Source organism: Elgaria multicarinata, chromosome 4, assembly GCF_023053635.1.
Source record: "Elgaria multicarinata webbii isolate HBS135686 ecotype San Diego chromosome 4, rElgMul1.1.pri, whole genome shotgun sequence".
Lineage (NCBI taxonomy): Eukaryota > Metazoa > Chordata > Lepidosauria > Squamata > Anguidae > Elgaria > Elgaria multicarinata.
In genome coordinates this window covers 89,857,427-89,879,658 of record NC_086174.1, presented here as the reverse complement: position 1 = coordinate 89,879,658, position 22,232 = coordinate 89,857,427, and the positions used below count along the sequence as shown (strand labels likewise).

Sequence of the window (22,232 nt, the reverse complement as noted above, 5' to 3'; positions counted from 1 at the left end):
TAAATAAGGACAACACCAGTAAGAAGAATGTGTGTGATGCAGGCTTTATGTAAAACTGCAAAATAATAATAAAGTATAATTCTCTAAACCATCAATGCAATCTTTCCTTGGTATTCCAGTTATGAGTTCAGTCTTCAGTACTTAAGCAGTAATATGAAAGTATCTGGAAAAATTGATATGCCCCCTTTTCTGCAAGAAAAAACACCTCTTAGGAAAAATTTAATTACTAAGGGTGCAATTCCACTTACCTTTCATTTGCTGGGCACCAACACCTAGGCTAAATGCTACCTCCAGTATCAGAGGCAATGTGCCTATGGACTCTGGGTCTGGAGAGCATGGCTGGGAGGATGCTGCCGCACTCATACCTTGCTTGTGGGTTCCCATCAACAGCTGGTTTCCTATTCCCGTTTTAATACTTTTTAAGCTGGGTATATTATGTTTACATTGTTCTGATTTTATCTATATGTCGCCCTGAGATCCCAGTGATATAGGGTGGGATACAAATATATTAATTAATTAATTAATTAATTGTGTGAACAGAGTGCTGCACATGATGAATCCAGCATGTTCCAATCCAGCATGGTTCTTCCTATGTCATTTTGCAGCTGTTTTATTTGAGCGAGCTTATGACAGAATGAGTTGATGGATAATCTGCTTCTATTTATGTTTTTTATCTTTTTATTTAAGCTATTATTTTAATATGTTTTTAGAAGAGGGTGGGTATTTTTTAAGATGTATTGTATTTTTTAGTATTTAAGTTAACCACCTTGTACACTGTACTAGGGCTGTACTAGCCTAGGGCCTCCGATTCAGAAATCGGAATAACGGAGGCCATTTCATGGCAGATCCTCCGTTTTATGATGGATCCGCCATTTTCTTGCACATCCCTAGGCCCCCCTATACAGCCTACAACTCCCAGCATGCAGTGCCAGGGAGGGCTGTACTTATCAGGGCCCAGGAGCAGAGGGAATACGGGAAATAGCTGCCACCATCCCTAGGTCCTCCGTGCGATCAGCTGCTGGTTGTTTTATTATGGTTTTAATTTTTTGTGAACCGCCCAGAGAGCTTTGGCTATTGGGCGGTATAAAAATGTAATAAATAGATAAATAAAGGTGGCGTACATAATCCTCCTCCTTCTCCTCTCCATTTTATCCTCACAACAACAACCCTGTGAAGTAGGTTGGGCTGAGAGTCTGTGACTGTCCCAATGTCACCCAGTGGGTTTCCATTGCTGAGTGGGGACTAGAACCCGGATCTCCTGATTCCCAGTCCAACACTTTAGCCACTCCACCACACTGGCTCTCTAGGACATCTGCCCAATCATTTTGAAAAATGAGGAGTGAAATACTTGTTTGGTTTTGTCATTCAAAATTAAACAAAACTTGTACATGGCATCATTGTTCCTGTTTTGAAGGGTTGATGAACAGCTAAAGATTATCAGGAGTAGGCCTAATATCCGAGGGTTTATTGTGATTGACACTAGTTGCTTCTTATTCTTTCTTTACTAGTACAGTAGGCATGCTGGGAAATAGCAGCTGATACTCTGCTAGTCATCTGTTTTTCCCCAGAATGCCTCTGGGTTTGCGTCTGAGAATGCATTGTGGGATTAAAGAAGGCAGGTAGCTGCAGCTTTGGCCAGCGATTTCCTTTGCGGCAGGCCCACCACATTAGTAAGCACATAAAACAAAAAGAAAGGAAGAAAGAAAAGTGGACTCTGCCTGCCGCCTGATAAGCATACCATTTATTTTTATTTATTATTTATAACATTTCTATATTGCCCAATAGCTGGAGCTCTCTTACCATGGGTGGGGGCCCACCAGGGTGGCATGGGGAGTGGGGCTGGAGGGCATCTTGTGCAGGGCTCTGTCAAACCAGGTGCCAGGCCATTTTTAAAAAAGCAATTCTTTTAAAAAGGCAAAAGAGAGAGTGAGAGAGAATGTATCCCAAGAACGATGAAATAGTTCAGTCACCTATGCCTTTGCACAAATGTATTTGATTGGCATATTTGATTTTTAAACCAAACAGCAAGGCCCTTGGAAAGCCAGAGTTGCCAAAAATGCAGTGGTCTCAGGAAGTTCTTTGAACTATTCGGCCCGTGTGGTATGTGAAACTGCTGGGAAGAATTGTTAACTCAGGAGGTGTTGGTATGGCACCACTGGATGAGGAGAGACTATTTTTAGAGTTTTGAAAGAGCAATTAGAGGTTGTTTAATTAATAGATTCATCTACTGAGATCAGATAAAGTACACACTCCTATTCACAATTGTCCCTGAAATTCTGACTTTAATTTGCCCTCAAAACAAAACTTTGAGAAATGGATTTGTTTTAGAGAGAGTTCTGTTCTGGAACTTGCCCAAGTTCCAGAACAGATAGCCATATTGATTTGTTACATCAAATGCAAAAATAGAAGAATCTTTTGACGCCTTAAAGGCTCAGATTATGCCACAATAAATCAGGAAGTCTTTTAAATGCCACATGACATTCTCTTTTGGGTGTCGCCTTGCTCAAGGCTACCCACGAGTTTCAAAATAGAAACATTCAAGCAGGCTACATTCAAGAAAGGGGATGAAATCTATGTATAATGAGCTATGGGAATTGCTCTCTTTTTCTGAGTATAACCATTTCCCCAGCGCAGTCGCTTTGGAGGCAAAGGGAGAGCTGAGCTGATCATTGTGATGAAAAGGAAACAGAGCAGATGGGAACCAGCAGGCAGGAGAAGAGGCTGCTCCAACCCAAGAGCTGTCAGTGTGCAACAGTTGCCTACTTACAGTTGCCCACTTGGCATCTCCTTGTGTTGCCTAGCAGTAGTGAAGTAGCCAAGTCTAACTTCTGCTGAAAGAAATTTAGTGAATGAACATATGGGTGTTAGGGCGCAAATTCTACTATGTATTCTTTTTAAAGGCTTCAGTGAGAGCTGGGAGTAAGAACAGAACAAATATTATCTCTTGACTGCTTACCTGAAGGTTTTGTACCTTTTCAGTTCGGTAAATACCTCCTTCTGTGGGGAAAGAAAGGAGAAATGGAATCATGTTGTAGGGTGGGGAATGGATTCTACAACATCCTCATGTGAGCAGCGGATTGTAGAAAAAGTTGTCAGTTCTGTATCTGAGTTAGTGGAGAAGAATGACTATAATTCTATTAGAAATAGGGTATGCTTTCCATGCAAGCTCTCTCTCTAATGAAGCTTGCTCCCTCTGGTGGTTCATAAGAATCAGATTGTTATTATTATTTTTAAAGGCTGTCTGCAAGCCATTTGCAATGGACATAAACAAGGGTGTTAATTATATTATATTATATTATATTATATTATATTATATTATATGGAATTGAAGAACAACCCAGGCTGAAGAATGCTGTGCACCTATTCTATTGTTTGTTAAGTTTGTAAGATTATATGGCTGCACAGACAAAGTGGATTAAAATATAGGCTGTATAATGAAAACATTGTTATAAAATCTTCTATGCTAGACAAAACTTCTAAACTAAGAGAGTTTATGGAAGTTACTAAAAGCTAATTTCAAAAGCCAGCATTTTCAAATTTTAATTATTTTCTGATATCCTTCTAGGTTCATCAATAATAATTCCGATTCAGAGCTGGCTTTATTTATTTATTTATTACATTTTTATACCGTTCAATAGCCGAAGCTCTCTGGGCGGTTCACAAAAATTTAAACCATAATAAAACACACATAATTAAAAGCACAATTACAAAAAATACAGTATAAAAAGCAAAACCAGGATAAAACCACGCAGCAAAATTGATATAAGATGCATGGGAGTACTTCACAATCAAAGCAGATTATAAGGTGGAAAACTTCTGAGTCCTTTGCATGCAATTCGCAGTGATTGCACAGTATAACACTGGTGTGATAAAGCTCTTTCTCTCTATCTGGGCTCATCTACACAAAGCAGGATATTCCACTATGAAAGTGGTATAAAAAAGGCAGGAGCCACACTACTGCTTTATAGTAGTATTGAAGTGCACTGACAACTGTTGGGGCTCATTGACCCATACCATATGCCACTTCCATACTGCTATAGCCTGCTTGGTGTGGCTCCTGCCTTTTATATACTGCTTTCATAGTGGAATATCCTGCTTGGTGCAGATGAGCCCTCTGTCTCTCATACACTCACACACACCAATTGAGCTTCAGCTCTCTCTGAAGACGGATAGCTTTTTCATAGAGAAATCCCCCTTGTGGATGATCCTGTAGGTGTATAAAGCACACTCTTCAGCTTATTTTTACATGCCTCCCCCCTTATTAGAAGACATGTCCTCATGACATTTACATAGAAGAAACAGGCATTGCATAAAATGTATAGCCATAACTTAGTAATAGTTATGAAAGTACAAAATCGTTGTACCAGATTGATGGCATCCCAATCTACGTAGCTTTATTCCCCAATGTTGTCTTTTCTCTGAATCAGTCATGCTGTCAATCATGCTGTCCTTGGAATTATCTAAAGGACTGAGACACATAGGGGACATTATCATCCTCAATTTCTTCTTCCAGTGTCTGTCTGACATGGAATATTTGTATCAATATTATAGTATTTTATTTTTAGGTGAACTCCTGTGCAGTATAAAGTTTTGGTGTATTTGGTCTCGTTTGCCAGACAGTTTTTGTATGTAATGTTTGAGAGAAGCCTTGAAAAGTTTTCTATAGTTTAGGAGAGCTACAGTAAGTTTTACATCCCAGCGTGTAAGTATGGAGAATGAGTTTTAAATGATTTTAGGCTTTCTGCCACAGCCTCATACTAAGTGAATAAATACAGCTTCAGGCACAGCACATCAGCCCTACTTAGTGGCTAATGTGCTCTGTAACAAACTGAAAATGTTAGGGGATGGGAAGCCAAAAAACACGTCTAAGTGTTAGTGGGAGGAACTGTTGACAAAGGAATAGTAGCTTATTCAATTCTGCTGTAGCGTAACAGGGATATTTTACTCTTTTTCTGTTACCCCACAATTGCCGCAAAACATAGCTTTATTTATTTATTTATTTATTACATTTTTATACTGCCCAAAACCATAATAAAACAACCAACGGGTTAAAAGCACAATTACAAAATACAGTATAAAAAGCACAACCAGGATAAAACCACGCAGCAAAATTGATATAAGATTAAAATACAGAATTAGAACACTAAAATTTAAATTTAAGTTAAAATTAAGTGTTAAAATACTGAGAGAATAAAAAGGTCTTCAGCTGGCGACGAAAGGAGTACAGTGTAGGCGCCAGGCGGACCTCTCTGGCGAGCTCATTCCACAACAGGGGTGCCACAGCAGAGAAAGCCCTCCTCCTAGTAGCCACCTTTGAAAGGCACACATCACTATATTTCACTACAATCAGTGGAATCGCAACTTGGTTTGTTTCATATGAAAGGATGTAGACCAAGTAATGTCATCTCTCTCCCAAACATAACACAGAAGTAAGAAAAAACCATCAGAAGTCTCGATAGTGCTCTGATATACCATCATGACAAAAGGAAAGTCTGCAGTCCAATAATGTTTCTAAACTACTTGCAACATATCCAAAGTGTTCTGATGAATTAGTCAACAAGATTAGTCAACATGAATTAGTCAACAAGTCCCCTGAGTATGCAAAAAACACTTCCTTATTTTTGGATGCCAAAAATTATAGGCCTGTGACCACTGAAGGTTGCTATTAGAGAGAATGATGGTGATTAATCCCAAGAGACACTCACAATGCCAGCCTACACATGTTTACTCAGAAGTAAGTTGCATTTGAGTTCAGTGGTACTTGTTTCCCAGTGCTTGCTTTAGCTTGGATCCTCCATGAATTTAAAGGTCTAGCTCAAATAGCTATTCTCAGAACGGTATTTTCATGTTGTTGTTTTTGAAAGTGATTGCTTCAGGGTGTTGTGAGAAAAGTGCAGTTACAACCATATGGTGCACGGTTAGCTGAATTGCAGCCCAGTGTAACTGGAATATAATTATATATTTTTGCCCCCTGAAGCTGATTTGCTCTCATTGGAGGTCTTTGTGTTACTCTTCTAAAAAGATGGTCAGAAGATTACACTGTTGAACTATAGGTATGAGAGCTCGATGTTTTCATAGTTTCCACAAATTTGTTTCTTCTCCTACAGCAACATTACAGTGATGGGGGAAATGGCACCTGCTGAATATTGCCTTGCAAAACATGTGGGTCTTGGCCACTCCTGGTTTAGTCTACAGAGCCAGTAGAACCCTGTCCACTTTCTCCACAGCTGGACTTTGAGGGCAGGGTGAGCGACACTGATTGGTCAGGGCTGGGAGAGGTGAAGGCCTCTCCCACCCAACCGATGTATGCTTTCCCATCAAAACCGGTGGCAGAAAAACAGTGATCGTGGTGGAAATCACAGTTTCTGCACAACTATAGTGGCAGGAAAACAACTATCTCTGAAGCAGGTTACTGAAGGCTTCAAAAGGAGAAAGGTGTGTGTGTGTGTGTGTGTGAGAGAGAGAGAGAGAGAGAGAGAGAGAGAGAGAGTAGAGGGGGGTACACGCACGTGCTCCTGACCTCTCATCTGACTCTGGATGTGACCCTCAAAGCTAAATAAATAAATAATACCCTCTTGATCAGTTACAAAAGAGGGCAAGGCTTCTGCAGCTTTAACTGTTGTGATGAAGAGGAAATTTCACCAGGTGCTGCATGCGTACAAATGACACCTGCAGAAATTCCCTTTTCTATACAGCTGTTATAGGAGCCCTGTTTTCCTTTCCATATAGTCATCCTAGTTATGTCAAACTGAGTGGATGGAACATAGCAGGATAAATATACAGAAAAACATGCAATGTCCCCAATCGCATAGAAATTCCACTTGTAGTTTACAGCAATGATATATGAGCTCTAGAAGCCATCTATCTGGAAGCAGCCTTCTAAACATGCCTTAAAATGTTTGGTAAATTCAGTGTAATGTCACTAGGTGGCAGTAACTAAACAGTTTAATTAAAAGGATTACGGATTTTAAAAAGAATTTACAAATTTTCTCACCTCAAAAGAGAATTGTGACTTTTTCCTGGCAGGGCTTCATGTCATAGAAAGCTGAATGGCAGGCAAAAGTTCAACAGGTGCAGCCCCGTTCAACATCACCTCTTCATGGTGGAAAGAAAGCTTCAGCCATTGAAAGGTTCCAACCACAAAGTAGCTATTAAGAGCCAGAAACCCAGACAGAAACTTATGGTGTCAATCTTACCTTAAAATGTGACCAAATGGAGTGGAGAAAATCATATTCTAAAAGTTTTTAAAGCTTGTATTGCTTGTATTCTGTTTTGCTAATTAGGTTAAATTTCCACTTGAAGGTGAATAGAAATGCAAATTATTTCAGTTGTTAATGACAATATTTATACATTCACCTGTAAGAGCTTTGTATCTGACAACTTGCTGTACTAATCCAGCATACCCAACAATGACTTCAAAACACCAAGAAATTTGAAATGCAGCTTGTTTCAGATGATGAAAATTTCATATCATTTCCATTTGAAACAGCAACAAATTTATATTTGCAATACCTTGGGTTTATTTTACAGTATCCTGGAATTCAGTGAGTTGCATTCCTTTATCATTTTGATACCCATTTATATTTACTGCTCTTCACCAAGACTACAACAGTTCACCATCAGTGTTTCAGCTGGTTGCAGAAGCTGTCTTTCCACAAATCCTTTCATTATGAAAAGAATCCATGAAAATTGTCATCACAGTTTCACTGTCTGCAGCCTTACAATCCAAAAACTCATGACACAGAAGGAAAAAGCGATTAGGGGGGAATATAAATTCTTTTAGCAGGGCTGGTGGAATCACCCTGGTTTCCTTATCATTTCCCTCAGCTCAGCTTGCTGGAATGGGTGGAGATGGTGATGGTTGAGGGAGGAGAAGCCTTCATGGGGGAGGTCTTTCAACAGAGCTGGTGGAATGGCCCTTCTTATCCCATCCACAGACCAAGTTCATAGGATAAACTTTCCAAAGTACCCTGAAGACCTAGGTAGTACACAGTCTGCACAATGGCATTTCCCTAGCTATCCACCGCCTCGCCAATATTATTCCACTTGAACTGAGAATGAGCCCTAAACCAGACAACCTCCTGCATTTGTACACTGCTGAAGAGGAACAAAAGTACTGAAATGGCTTTTTTTGAGTTGTTGTCCCTCTTCCTGTGCTTGGAGACTCCAGTGACAGAGCTCCTATGTTAAATCTATTGATCATTAGAAATAACCTTAACATCGAAGAACTATAAACAAAAGTGAACCGCCCAGAGAGCTTCGGCTATTGGGCAGTATAAAAATGTAATAAATAAATAAATAAATGTAATAAATAAAGGTAACCATGATTAGCTTTTCAATAATAGCCTAGTACTTTCTAACCTGCTAAGGATCTTTTTTCACACTTATATAACAGGACAGCCTCCTCCAAATTGCTGCCTTTCAGATGTTTCGGACTTCAGCTCTCAGAATTCTCCATGCAGCTAGGGTAGCTGTAGCCTAAGACGTCTGGATTGTGGAAGGCTGCATCTGGAGATAGAAGCCTGGAGTAGAGCTTTAGAGTTTAAAATAAATTATGAGGTTGGAATACTATATCAATTAATATTCCTTCTTAAAACAAATAATTATTTAAAGCTGCTGATTCCTTATCAATGGCTAATAGCCCTCCGGGAACATTTAGGGGCAGAACCTGTTAAAGAGAACCATATAAAATTAATAGTTGGCATTAGGAATTATATGCAATAGTGATATTCTTTGAATTTGTCATGGCTAAATAGGGATTATGGCAGCTAAAAATTATAATCCTTCCTAAATTGTTATATCTGTTTCAGACTTTCTCTTTTGATATGCATCCAAAACTATTATAGCAGGCCATAATCAACCATATCATTTGGGGAAATAAGTCTAGAACTAGGTCCAACATTTGCTAGTGTTCAAAAGATAAAGACTGATGTAGCTTTCCTTGTATTAGGCATTATTGGAAGACCCGCTATCTTAAAAAAATCTTGTACAGTAAAAAAAAAAAATCTAGTGGATTCAAGAACTACATTCAGATGCAACATGAAACTATGGTTTATTGTTATGAAACATTAATTTGACAACTTTGACCTCATTTAGTCGTTGTCTCATATTCCCATTTTCATGTGAGAGAAGGCAGTTTGAAACATGAATTTGCAGTTCAGAACAAAACAAAGATTCACATTTTATCTGAATACTGGAAACCTGTGCTTTATGCAAACCAGAGTTAGTTTACTAGCCACTTATCTAGGAGTAAGCCCCAATTAACTCAGTAGGACACTTTTGACTAGACAGATATAGGATTGCATTCTAGGGATATGATTCTATAGACAATTACATGGAAGTAAGCTCCACTAGAACCTGGTGGGACTTATTCCTGAGCAAACATTGTTAGGATTACGTTGTAACTGAACTGATCACTAACCTCAGGAAATAGTTATATGAAGGTCTGGTTCCTTCTACTGCAATAATAAAAGTAAGTTATATAAAGCTATGGAAACAAGATTTAGGAGATCAAATAGCAATATTTGGAACAAAATTATGGAAAGAGTCACCCATAACTTTCCAATGTATTACTATTAAAGTACACATGTATAAAATATTGTACACCTCACACCTAATAAGTTTAAATTAACAGATCCTTAAATGAGCAGATGAACAAGAACAAATCTTGGTGTATGAGAGTGCAGTCAGTCTGGTACATTATGTCATGTCTGGTAAATCTACCCTAAGGTCCAGGGGTACTGGGCTAGAGTTATTTATCATACAAAAGTTATATTATTAAACACAAGCTATCCTTAGATGAAATGAAGTTTTATTAAATTGTATGGGTAGAGCAGATCTTCTCTGGTGAAGATGGAAATGATTTCTACTTTGTTGGCTGCAGCAACGTTTCAGTTGGCTATGTGATGGGAAAGGGGAGGAAACATTCGGTGATATTTGAAAGCATTCGGAAAGTGTTACTTATGTATGAAATCACTTCACAGACCAGACCATCCCAGAGTGAACTCAGACAATTGTGGGGAGGGGGAGTTTCTACTTTAGTTCTTAATTGAGGGTGCCACGTTTTCAATCAACATACATATTTATATCTACTGAATATACAGTCTTCACACCATAAACCAACTGGTGTGAAACAGATGTCTTAAGGCATCTGGATTTAAATGTACATATTTGTGTAAGAAGACATTTTCAAGTGCTAATTTTAAGGGGGGCAGGAATGATGTGCTTACTCCTTATTGTAGTGATCTATTGAACTATTTGAATAAAGACCACATTCCTGCAGCAATCAAGGTAAATGTATTGGGTTGAAAACAAAACCTAAAACATACTTTGCCTAGCAAATCACTCTTACTTGATCATCTTGCAAAGGTGGTAGAGGATTCGTCCATGGAGATGGATAACTCTTGCACAATCAAGGACAGTATCTGCAAGATCTGGTTTCTTAATTTTCCTAATTAACTATAAGACAAACCAAATGTGCCAATAAGAACACATTTTCAAGCTTTTACAGAACTGTGCCTTTTTTTCTGACTGAGAAAGAGATCCTTAATGGAGAAATATCAGTTCAGCTTTTGTGGACTCAATAAGTCATTTGTTGTTACAGCTAGAGAGGGATTTCTCCAATAATAATGATAATGATAATGATAATACTAATACTGAGGGAGTAGTATAATTTCTCATAAGTCTGAGAAACAGTTAAATAAACAAAAACACTACTTGTTGTTACAAAGTCATTGTCATTTCACCTGCACATTAATAGGTCTTATTTCTGTAAGATACAGAAGTATTCTGAAGTGCTGTTCCTTTCTACCTCTCTGTCATTTGTTCTCTGTTTCTCCTATAAATCATGGACAGGCTGAACAATAGATGTACTCCTGCACAAGAGGCAAGAGAGTCTGATCTTTAAAAGAGAGAGAGAGGTACTGGGATTGGTTCCCAAAATAGCACCTGCACTTATGGGGGTGGGGGTTGGCAGACAGGTGGAGGTGGCTTGTTTAAAGCTCTTATGCTCCGTTTGCAGCTGGGTAGTGGGCATAGGTGGTTTACAAAAGCGTGTACTTTCCCAACAATGTGGCACACTGATATTCTTGAACTTGAGGATAATTTTATATATCTAGTACATCAGCCTTCCTGCAACCTCATGCTCTCCAGATGTTTGAGACTCCCATCAGCTCCAGGCAGCATGGCCAATGGTCAATAATCATGGGAGTTGTAATCCAAAACATCTGGAGAAAGGCAGCAGAACATGGATATCCCACCTTTCTATCATTATGGAACCCAAATCAGCATACATGTCCAGGCTTATATCATAATGGTTTATATAATAATTTCAAATGAGCACAGAAGAGCTTCTTTCACATTTCAGCAGAGCATATACATGAGAAGTGTACCTTAAGTATAGTTCATTGGCATAAGTCCAGAATTACTTTAAGCTTAAGAAAGCATGTTCCACTTCTGTGACTTGGTATTCAAGACACAGAAGAATGCCGGGGGTTAAAGTTGCATAGTTTGTTATTGGTTTAAACAACATAGTATAATTACAGTCTCAAAAGCCACCTAACCCTGGCTGTAAATTTTCAGCTATTGGTTTGTAGCATTTGCTTAAATTCTACCTAAATTCTTCATTGTAATCCCTTGCGCCTCAGCCAAACCGTATTAACAGTTGGTGCATTCCTTTTAATTCAACAAAGTATGTAATTCTTGCTAAAGAAATAACAGGCTGGTTCTGTTACCAGAGCTGGAAGTGTTAGATCAATGTTCTTTTCACCCAAGGATGAGATCCAAACAGCCCTTAAGCACGACTCCACCATTCCAGCGACAGAGGGTTCAAAAGCGCTTTATTGATTAGTAATCAAGGCCTGGTCTCTTCAAAGGGAGCAATCAGACAAAAGACATAGGGAATATGGTACAGTATTAAAGCTTTCAAGGGGCAGGGCCCAGTAGCAGCATTAACCAATCAGAACATAACACTGGGGCATAGCTAATTATGCTAACAGTCCTGTAAACAATACCTTTGGCCTGACAGTAAGTTATAGAAGTTAACTTCGACACAGACAGCTGGAGCCAGAACTCTTGTTTATATTAGTAATCAAGGATGCAAGGACGCACACAAGGAGACATTCTCATACAGGGCATTATGACATTTTGCTTGGTGTGCAATAGAGATTTTACAGTTTCCTGTTAAAAATGGAGGTGGTTCTGCTAACATTCCCCCCCTTTTAAAGCAATTCAAAACTTAAGCTTGCTAGCTTCTTTTAGATCATCTGTGGCTTAGGCTTCACAATACAAATACATTTGCTGGTGGATTACAGATTTTGCAAGACTTTTCACAAAAGACAAAGTACAGGGAAGGCAAAAAGCAAGAATAAACAAAAATCATTACAATGGAACAAAATACAATGCAAGAAATCTCTCTTTTAACTACTCCATATTGGATAACTAGTGAGCCATCTAAATAGATCATCAGTGGGTGGTTCAACTGCTTAATGAGGAAGGCAAATTGATAACAGACAACAAAGAAAATTGACTGAAGTGCTCAATTCCTACTTTGCCTTGGTCTTCTCCTAAAAGCGGGTCTATGACCCCCTCCTAGAAAAAGTGAAGCAGAAGTTGAGGAGGCAGGATTGCAGTTTGAGATTGATAAAGAAATGGTCAAAGAACACCTAATTTCCCTGAATGAGTTTAAATCTCCAGGGCCCGATGAACTGTATCTAAGAGTAATGAAGGAGCTAGCAGAAGAACTCTCAGAACCCTTGTCTATTATCTTTGCAAAATCATGGAAGACGGGTGAGGTGCCGGACGACTGGAGGAGGGCTAACGTTGTCCTTATCTTCAAAAAGGGCAAAAAGGAACCTGGGAACCTGGGAACTACAGACCAGTCAGTCTGGGAAAATTCTGGAGCAGATTATAAAGAAGTCAATCTGTAAACACCTTGAAATCAATGCAGTGATTACTAGAAGCCAACATGGATTTGTCAGGAGGTGTAGGGAACGCTGATCAAATTTGCAGATGACACAAAATTGGGTAGGATAGCTAATACTCTGGAAGACAGAAACAAACTTCAAAGTGATCTTGATAGGCTGGAGTGCTGGGCTGAAAACAACAGAAGTGTGTTTAAAAGACACAATATTTTTAAAATATTTTAAACATCTGAAGTGCCTTTCTGGAGCTTTTTCTACATGAGACATTTATGTGCACTCATCATTCCCTGCTCATGGATGTTTATAGGTTCTTTAGTTGACATGGGGCACGTCTACACAAAGGGTTTGCCCCGGGGTTGCTTCGAAGCAGCAGCAAATCATCTACATGATGCAGTCACCATTGCGAAGCCATCCGGGGGCAAACCCTGGAAACTCTGGTCCAAAAAAGTCGGGCACTTACCACAACTTTTTTGGTGGCAGAGGCAGCCCTGTGCCTCTAAAAAACTTTTTAAAAAAAACCAGGGGGAGAGGAACAGTGCCATTCCTACCCCCTTTTTAATTTTATGATCTCTATCTGTGGAGCTCTGCAGAAACAAGTTATAAAAATAAATGCGGCTGGGTGGGGAGGAACGGGCAGTCAGAGGAAGGAGATGCTGCTCGGTCTCCAGTCCCTCTCGCGTCCTCCTCTGGCTGCCTCGTTCCCTCTCCCATTTTTATTTTGAATTATATGAATCTGCGGAGCTCCGCAGATAGAGCTTATAAAATTAAAACAAAGTTGGGGGAACCGGCAGCCAGAGGGAGGAGACGGGTTCAGTCCCTCTCGCGTCCTCCTCTGCTGCCTCGTTCCTTTCCCCCCGTTTCCCCACACACACTTCTATGAATCTGCGCATGTCTGCTGATATAGCTCATTAAATTAAAAAAGGGGGTTCCTTTCCTTCCCCCACCCTTGGGTTGTTTCTGTATTTAAACTTTTCAAAAGGCGGCGGGCAGGAAAAAATCTCAGTTGCCTTCCTTCCCGTGCAGATGCTGGGAAGGAAGGCAAGTGTGGGTGCAAGTTTTCTTAGTGCAGGAGGAAATGGGGTATTATTAGTGAAAGTGAAAGAAAACTCTTTTCCACTTGTGTATTTGCGCAGGGCCACCTAAAGCTTATTTATTTATTTATTTGTGACATACACCGCTGAATGTAATAAAATCTCTCAGCGGTCACAGTATTAAAATACAATATTAAAAACATCATATTAAAAACACAACTTTAAAAACAACTGCAGTAAAAATATCAAGGAGCAGTAAAATGGGGTGCAGAATGAATTTACTTACAGCCCAGGGAAAGCCTGAGTGAACAAGTGTGATTTCAGGCTCCTTCTTTTCATTCTTTCAGGAAGATTGTTGAAAGTTACTTGTTTCTTCTTGTTTCATTTTGAAGAGAATTGACTACTTAATGACTGGCAAAGAATTTGGTTGTTTTAAGCTGATATTAAGCTGCTGTCTTTTTTAATGTTTGATGTGGTTTGGAAAGTTTAAGTCTTTTGCAAACAACCCCTGCCCCCCAATGGTGGAAATGGCTAGTCACGTAATGGCTGCCACGGGGGTGCTGGTTGGTCAAAAGTGAGCTAAAGGTGTGGTGGTGGGGGAGAGAAATAGCGAGGCTAGCGGCTGGGAGGAAAGAGGAAATAGCGAGGCAAAGGGGGAAATGGGAAAGAAAGAACAAGGCTAGAGGCCAGAAAGGGAGAGAAAGCAGTTTGCCCTAACATTCCCCAAGGCTTTTGTTGAAACAGATTTTTTTTAAGGGTATAAGGAGGGGAGATCTCCTCCCCCTTCCCACAACACCCTTAGATGTAGATGAGCCCAATGTCTGCCTAGGTTCACCCTGTGATTTGGGTTAATGCACCCCATTCCTGTCTTATCAGATGGACTGCAGGATCCAAGTTTCAGCTGATGCTAAGATTGTTTTCAAATATATAGTCTAGAAGGTTCTAAGCCATCCATTCTTGCAATGTTCTCGTTATTCTTTTGTGAAATCCCAAAGATAAGATGGGTTGGAAACATTCATTCCTTGGACCAAAGTATGATGCCTCTGTCTTGGTTCCACAGAATTCTAGTGTTTATATGTCTTTCTAAAATATCAGAAGCCAACCATGACTCTCTCACTTGGGTCGTGCTCCATTTTGTATAACAAGTTTAGCAGAACTTTCATGCAGAATGCTTTGTCTGTTTTGAAGTGTCAGTTCCTTCTTTTTAAAACTATCAGAATCTATAAATAGCAGAGACCTTGAAAGAGTGAAAGAAATATACTTTCATAGAGGTGTTTTTGTGCAACCATTGAAAAGCTTGTAATACACCAAAGGGGTTGACAAGCATGGAATAAAAATGGTACAAGCCCCTTCCCATAAGACAACAGCATTGAGATGCCAGGTTGCAGGAAACCTTTGGACAACTCTGTACCAAGCAGTTCTAGTGCTTCCAAATACTTACTCATTCCTGCTACAATTGTTACAATGCCCAGTTTGAAGCCTCTGCCAGATGGTCCATATTTCCTGTGGCAGAGCTCTTGGCAATGGGAATGGCTGTTGCAGCCAATGCTGCCTAGAGCTCTTGGCTCTTTGTTGTGCATTTGCTGCTGCTGCTGCCTCCTTCTATTTGGACAGCCAGGCTATTTGCATGCATCAGTGAAGTTTGTGATGCCTTCAGACATGAGGCAAATTTTTCCAAAAGAATCAGAGGATTATGAGAAAGGAGTGCTGGATCCTACATTAGCAAATAATAATCACTGTCCTGAAACAAAACAAAGAAATAATATTTTGGGGGAGGGGAAGACAAACATTACGTTTTATGCATTTGCCGCAAGGCAACACATCTCGACAGATGGGGAGACCAGCAGACCTACTGCTGCTAAATCTTAAACATGAAATCATGTCCCTTCAAAATGTATGTATTTATTTAATCATCTCATTTCTATACTGCCCAATAGTCAAAACTCTCTAGGCGGTTCACAAAAATTACCATAAGATACAGCATCTCTACCTATAAAGCGGAAAGTACAGTGGCAGCTGTACACCCACCTGGGCATAGCAACAGAACATTCCACCCCCCTTTCAATGTCGGTGCTTTCTCCACCAGTGGGCGTGAGCAGAAAGGGACCAGCATGCCACCCTAGCCCCCTCCTGACATCATCATTGGGCAGTTAGGATTGCACTTAGGGCCTTGCTAGACGAGGTCTTAGCGCGCTGTGAGGCCCGGTTTCCCTGCTGTGCGTCCAGATGACGCACAGGGGAATCCGGGGTCAGGCCGTGCTGAGACCTCATTTGAACCGCCATAAGCGAAGTCGCTTATGGTGTGGCTTTTCCACAGCCCCGGCCTGAGGCCAGGGCTGCGGAACATCTAGCACGGTCCATGGCTTTTTACGGCTACTCACTTATTCGCGAGTAGCCGGGAAAAGCCATGGACTGGGCACAGCGCTCATACGAGCGCTGTGCCCATCGGGCCAGGGGGGGGGGGGAGATAGGGGGAAAGGCCAGACCGGCAGGAGAGGGGGATGGCGGAGAGCGGCACAGACATCGGGGACGGGGAGGGATGGCGGAGGGTGGCACAGACATCGGGGATGGGGAGGGATGGCGGAGGGTGGCACAGACATCGGGGACAAGGAGGAATGGCGGAGGGTGGCACAGACATCGAGGATGGGGAAAGAGTGGGCAGGGGGGGATCAGGAGCGGGTGGAGGGCTTAATTAAAAAAAAAAACCTTACCTTGTCCGGAGTCTTTGGGGCGCACGTGGCCCCTTTAACACTAAAAAAAAAAAAATGGCCGATGCTGCAGGACTTCCAGAGTCCCTGCGTGTCGTGCGTGTAGGAGGCGGGGCGGCGCACACTAAAGTTAGCGCGCCGTCGCCCCGCCTCCCTGCCCGCTTATCCGGCATAGTCTAGCAAGGCCCTTAGTTTCACCAACTGCCCCTAACCCCTGCCCCTGAAAAATGCAAAAAAACCCGCTCAAGTTAAAAGGCCTTGGAAAATAATAATAACAATTCACTTGGCACTGGAACGGCATTACTGCAGTCACTAGACAAGCTTGCATTTCTTCCCTTCCTCTTCCCCTGCAGTAGTACTTGTGCTCCTGCTCCCTCTCTGCATGGCTGACATTTCTGCCCTCACCCCCATGTGTGGTAGCAGCAGCTCATGCTCTTTCTCCCGTCCCTGGCAGCATCTCATGCTTCTTGCTTCCCCCACATTTTATTTTATTGTGCAAGGTGTTGGAGGGCAGTGCTCCAGGGAGCTTTTGCCAAAGCAGGTGAGTGGCCAGTCAGGCGTTCCAGAGTGGCCGCCTGCCTATGCCTTACTCAGAGCAAGACACTGGATGGGTGATGGTGCTCCGGAGAGCTGTAACAGCTGCTTTCCTGCCGGAGCATTTGAAGTAGTAGGAAAGTAGCGAGAGGGTCTCTCTTGAGTGCCCACCTGCCCTATATCTTACCTTGAGAGGCACAGGGCCCCAGGACTCACAGCCCTTCTGGTGACAAAGCATGGGAGATCCTTGTCCTTCCGGATCCCTAGCCTGAGGCAGGGATATTCACCCCACCTCATGGGAGGGCGGCCCTGGTTGTAGTCCCCCATGCATTTGGAGGGCACTGGATTGGGGACGGCTGCTTCATTGCCTGTTCTAAACACAAAGCTCCCAGTCTAGTTTTCTGGTGTACATGTGTGGGGTACTCTTCACTGTATACATAAAGCTCCATCACACCTGGGGGGAAACGCTGGCTACCATGGCTTCTCCACTCCTGGTTTTGTCGCTCAGTTACTTCCTGTTTGAAAACAGGAAGTAAACAATGAGCATGAGGCCCATTCAGTCGGGCGTTGTAATCATGCTGCTTCTCCCACACACAGCAGGAGAAAGCAGCAACCAGACATTTTCTGGTTGCTCTTGCGGCGCAAGGAAGGCCAGAAGGGGCAGAGGGCACATGGGAGGCAGACAATGTCATGTGAGGGACCTGCAAAAAATCCATGACTGCCCAGTAACGAGCGTGCAATAAAACACTCATCAGATGTGTTTTTTCTCCTGAAATTAATGAGGAAACCCCGTGTAAGGGAAACTCCATGTTCAGACAAGCACTGCTGCCAGTCTGGTCACATGCTGCCAATTATCCACCTCAATTTGGCCTACACATTTACAGACCTACTGCATTGTTCGCTTGCTTCTTTTATTTTGAATGTATTTACTCTGAAGAGTTCAGAGTAGGGTTCCAAGGTAGTAAACCAGTTTACTGGGCCAAGTCAGCTCATCTGCAACAATAGAATCATATTGTATGTTTGTGCTCATTCTCTAGGCTTCAGAGCATTCAGTTTTCAAAGCAATAAATTAAGGAAAAGTGAAGACAAATAATAGCCTTAGGAAAAAAATATTGGTTTATCATCTGAGACAGCTACAACATCTCCAAATACGTTAATCCTGAGGGAAGTTGAAAAAACACGGAATATACTTAGGTAAATATTTGTTTCACCAAGAAGCCCAAGGTTTTGGCTAGTTCCCAAAATCAACATTAGGGAGATTTATCACACAGATTACGGGAATATAATCTCATTCTCAGAGAAATGTTTATTATGCTTTCTGTTGCAGAAATAATGTGGTTGGATAGGCTTAGTTCACACAAGCTGCAGATGAAGTGGAAAACCTATGTCTCAATTTACCACTTCAGATTGCTTTTGGGGGTGGGGTTTCGCCTGATGAAATCTTTCCCCTCATAGAAAAAGTGGGTTCATTAAGGAAAAGACTGAGCTAGAATGTCTAGAAATCTTCTTTCTGACATCTTTTTTTCAAAGGTAGTAGGGTGGGGGAAATGGCATGCAGGAATATTCCATCCTGCAAGTCCCACCCATCCCCGCAGTGTTATTACATCTTCAGTTTGTGAAAAGGACAGAGTAATCCTAAGTAGGACACAGAGGAGGAACGAGGTGGATTCATCATCTCATCCAGAGCCCTTCCAGTTCACACCAGCCAGGGTGAGACGTCAGGGTGGCAGTTTCCCTCTGGCTGTTTGTCACATTTCCTTATGCCGGTTCTGGGGCTGGCATAGCTGATGGGCACAGACCACAGCTGTCTTGGGGAATAGAGCAGCTTCCTTCCTGTCCCTGCATCATTGTGGGGCTTTTTGTCAGCACGAGAAGCACCAGTGGCAGCTGTACACCCACCTGGGCATAACAAGGGCCTCCACTGCAACAGAACATCCCCCCTTCCAATGTCGGTGTCTTCACCAGTGGGGGCCAGCAGAGAGGGACCACCGTGCCACTCTAGCCCCCTCCTGCCATCAACATTGGGCGGTTAGAATTGCACTTAGTTACGACCCACACTGAAAAAGTAAGTAATTTCTTAATGAGGAGGTTTCCATTCCAGCCACAGGAATTTGACTTTGTTTTGTCTATGCTTCAGACGTAGCAGTGTCATATCAGGTTATGATGTTGTATCATCATATAAGGCCATTTCATACATACTGCTGTTTTCTTACTGGAATAATTTAACTTTGTGGGGGGTAGATATATATTCCTGTTATGCCACAATATGATACAGCTATTCTACTTTTCGTTTAGTTGCTGTAGATGCATTTACCGTGCAGCAGTTATAAAATATTTCAGTTATTACTTCTGAAGCCAGATTCACAGGCCAACTAAAAGTTGGTGTACTTCGAGCATAAGCTATTTTATCCCATTGAAATCAGTGGTTATAAATTGGCTTAAATCCGAGTGCTGCTTTGGAGCAACTGGCTTTGAATCAACGCTGAGACTATTTCATTCCCTACAGATATTGCAGTTTCAAATATCCTTCTGCTCCTTCTCATGAAATAGTTGGAGGCTAAGAGGCTTAAATCTTTGTTTTTGTTTTGATCTGAGGAAGAGCGCTGTGCACATTCCACACAGAAAAGTAATGTCTAGGATTTGTTAAATCGTTCAGTGAAGCTGACCACAGATATTTAGCAGGAGAGGAAAATGTGTGTAGAAATAGTCGCAAATTTAGCTTGCAGGCTGCAAGCAGGGGTGCATGTTCCTGTGTAGTCCAACATTCCATCCCATGTGTACTTTTACTTGCTGTTTGCTGAAGTCTTGTCTTCTGTTACGAAGTAAATATCATTCCCTACATTTTGGCTGTTAGACATGTTCCTGTGCGTCTTCAGTGATCTATGGATCAAACTTCAGCTTTCTGGTTGGTGTGGATGTACTTCATTGCCTCACTCTTGAGGAAGAGATCTGCAATCGCCTCCTTTTGTGACTTGCCTATTCAACATAATGCTTAGCAATTACATTTACTACATTTTAGATTTATGGGTATTTGGAAATACCATGATCGGCCATTTTCAGTTCTCTGTTTTGAGGAATTCTAGTTGAAATGTCCTATTATCAGATTTGTCAGGTGCCTTGAACCTGTACATGTACCATATTCAGCTTTCTAAGGGGAAATTTTTTTTATATTCCATGAGTGTGTTAGTGAAGTGTGTTTATCTATAACAGGGGTTGGCAACATGAAAGCCATGACCCACAATCAACCCCCCCAGTGTCCCCCAAATGGCATCCATAGTCCCTACAGTTAAATTTATCATGGAAATGAGCTAAATTTAATAATTGTAGTGCTACAGAACAGATAGCTGCCAAATTTCAGCAGAAAACTAGCAATTTTTTCCCGGGGGTGGGTGCTATGTGCACCTCCATGGACTGCCACCCACAACAGCGGTTGATGGAGTGGGGGGAGCAAAATGGTCCCTGGACCGCCAGACATTGCCCGTCCCTTATCTATAAATAAGGCTTGTGACTGATGGTGCAGCTATTAGAAGTGTAAACTGTACGTTGACGTTTCTCACTCCTACTTCTCTATGACATTTTTTAGTAGATCCCAATCCATAGGAGTGCTCAGTGAAGCAAAGTCCATGGCCCATCAGATTTGTTTTAATGACATCTTCTTCTCAAAACGGGTCCCAGCAGAATCCCATAAACTGCTTACAAAAACCTCAAGGGCATTTTTAAAAGCCCTTGGTGTGTATGTGGGCTTGGGGATTGAGGGCTGATGAGACAGATGTTAAAAACAGACCAGTGGGTACACAAATGGTGCATATGGGTTCCATACTCTGCATAAATGTATCTTCTATTTTTCAGAAAATTGTGGGACGTATTTTCCAGAAGTGAAAAGTAACCCAGAGAAGTATATACAACGTTGTCCTGATTCTGTTAAAAAGTGGCTAAGAAGGCTGAAGGAGAGTGGAAAAATTCTACTACTAATTACCAGCTCTCATAGTGACTACTGCAGACTCTTATGCGAGTATACCTTAGGGTATGTTGTTTTATTTCACACTTTACCTTCCAGATAGCACTAATAGTATTTCAGTTAGAAACGGGCAGCTGAAGACTTTAGGGAATGTATCTTCAAATATGAGGTTAGTTCAGGCCCCGACACTCTTAATGAGAGCCCAATGATATGAATTGTAGGAGACATTTCAGCGATCACTCAATAGGAGTTTTGTAGTATTGTATTATTAAAATGCAGCCATGGAAATGATGTTTAGCCCTTTCCCCATAGGCCATTTGGTCTTCAAAATCCAGGGCTTTTCTCCCCACAAAAAAGTAAGTACAGCAATACGGAATGTGTGCACACACACATTCACACACAGCTTTAATTAAATGTATAGCCTGTCATAGTGCCAAAATAGACATTAATTTAAATCCTTTTTGTAGCAGCTATGTCTTTTTTTACATTTTTACTCTAGAGCAGGTGTAGGGCCCTAGTGTAAGGGATAGGGGGCTTTCAAGATCTGGACTGGGGGTGCATTTACTCTAGAGTAAAAATAGGGGGTTAAGCTGCAACGTATGGATTTAATGTAATAACTGTTTTGACCCAAAGATGCAGTTCAGGAAAAGAAAAAACATTGGGAGCCTACTTATGCTATGCATTTGAAGTAAGAAAATGTGGGCAAATACTAGCTGATGGAAAGATATTCACTCCAAATCTACTCCTCACCTTTGGCCAATGCTAGATGCACATCCAAACCTCAAAATTCACCCTTTAATAGGGAAACATCTTTTTCTGTGCCAAAAGCACACCTCTTTGGCCCACCTATCCATGCCTCAAAAGTCATCCTAGACCGGTGCCCCAAGCCTTCTGAACTCCCAGAGTTATTCCGTTTCCATCTGAACCCTAAATATCATGCTACTGTTTTGGCTTTCAAATACCAAAAGTCACACATCCCGCTTGGCCAAGCTGATGAGTCCTTGCCGCCGAGCCCAACTCCCAGCCGGCCTCCTCCTGCTGCCGGCGAAAGAGCCACCCGGGTTGGAGAGCTCGGTGGAAG

The 22,232-nt window shown here is 41.5% G+C and overlaps 1 protein-coding gene across 1 annotated transcript in view; it reads left to right on the top strand.

Moving 5' to 3' along the window:
- Nucleotides 1-22,232, top strand: part of NT5DC1 (5'-nucleotidase domain containing 1) — a 124,782-nt gene that overhangs the window by 62,639 nt on the left and 39,911 nt on the right. Inside the window, exon 7 of the mRNA XM_063124760.1 lies at nt 21,043-21,217. Within this exon, the coding sequence (XP_062980830.1) occupies nt 21,043-21,217 (175 nt within the window). The remainder of the gene's footprint in view (nt 1-21,042; nt 21,218-22,232) is intronic.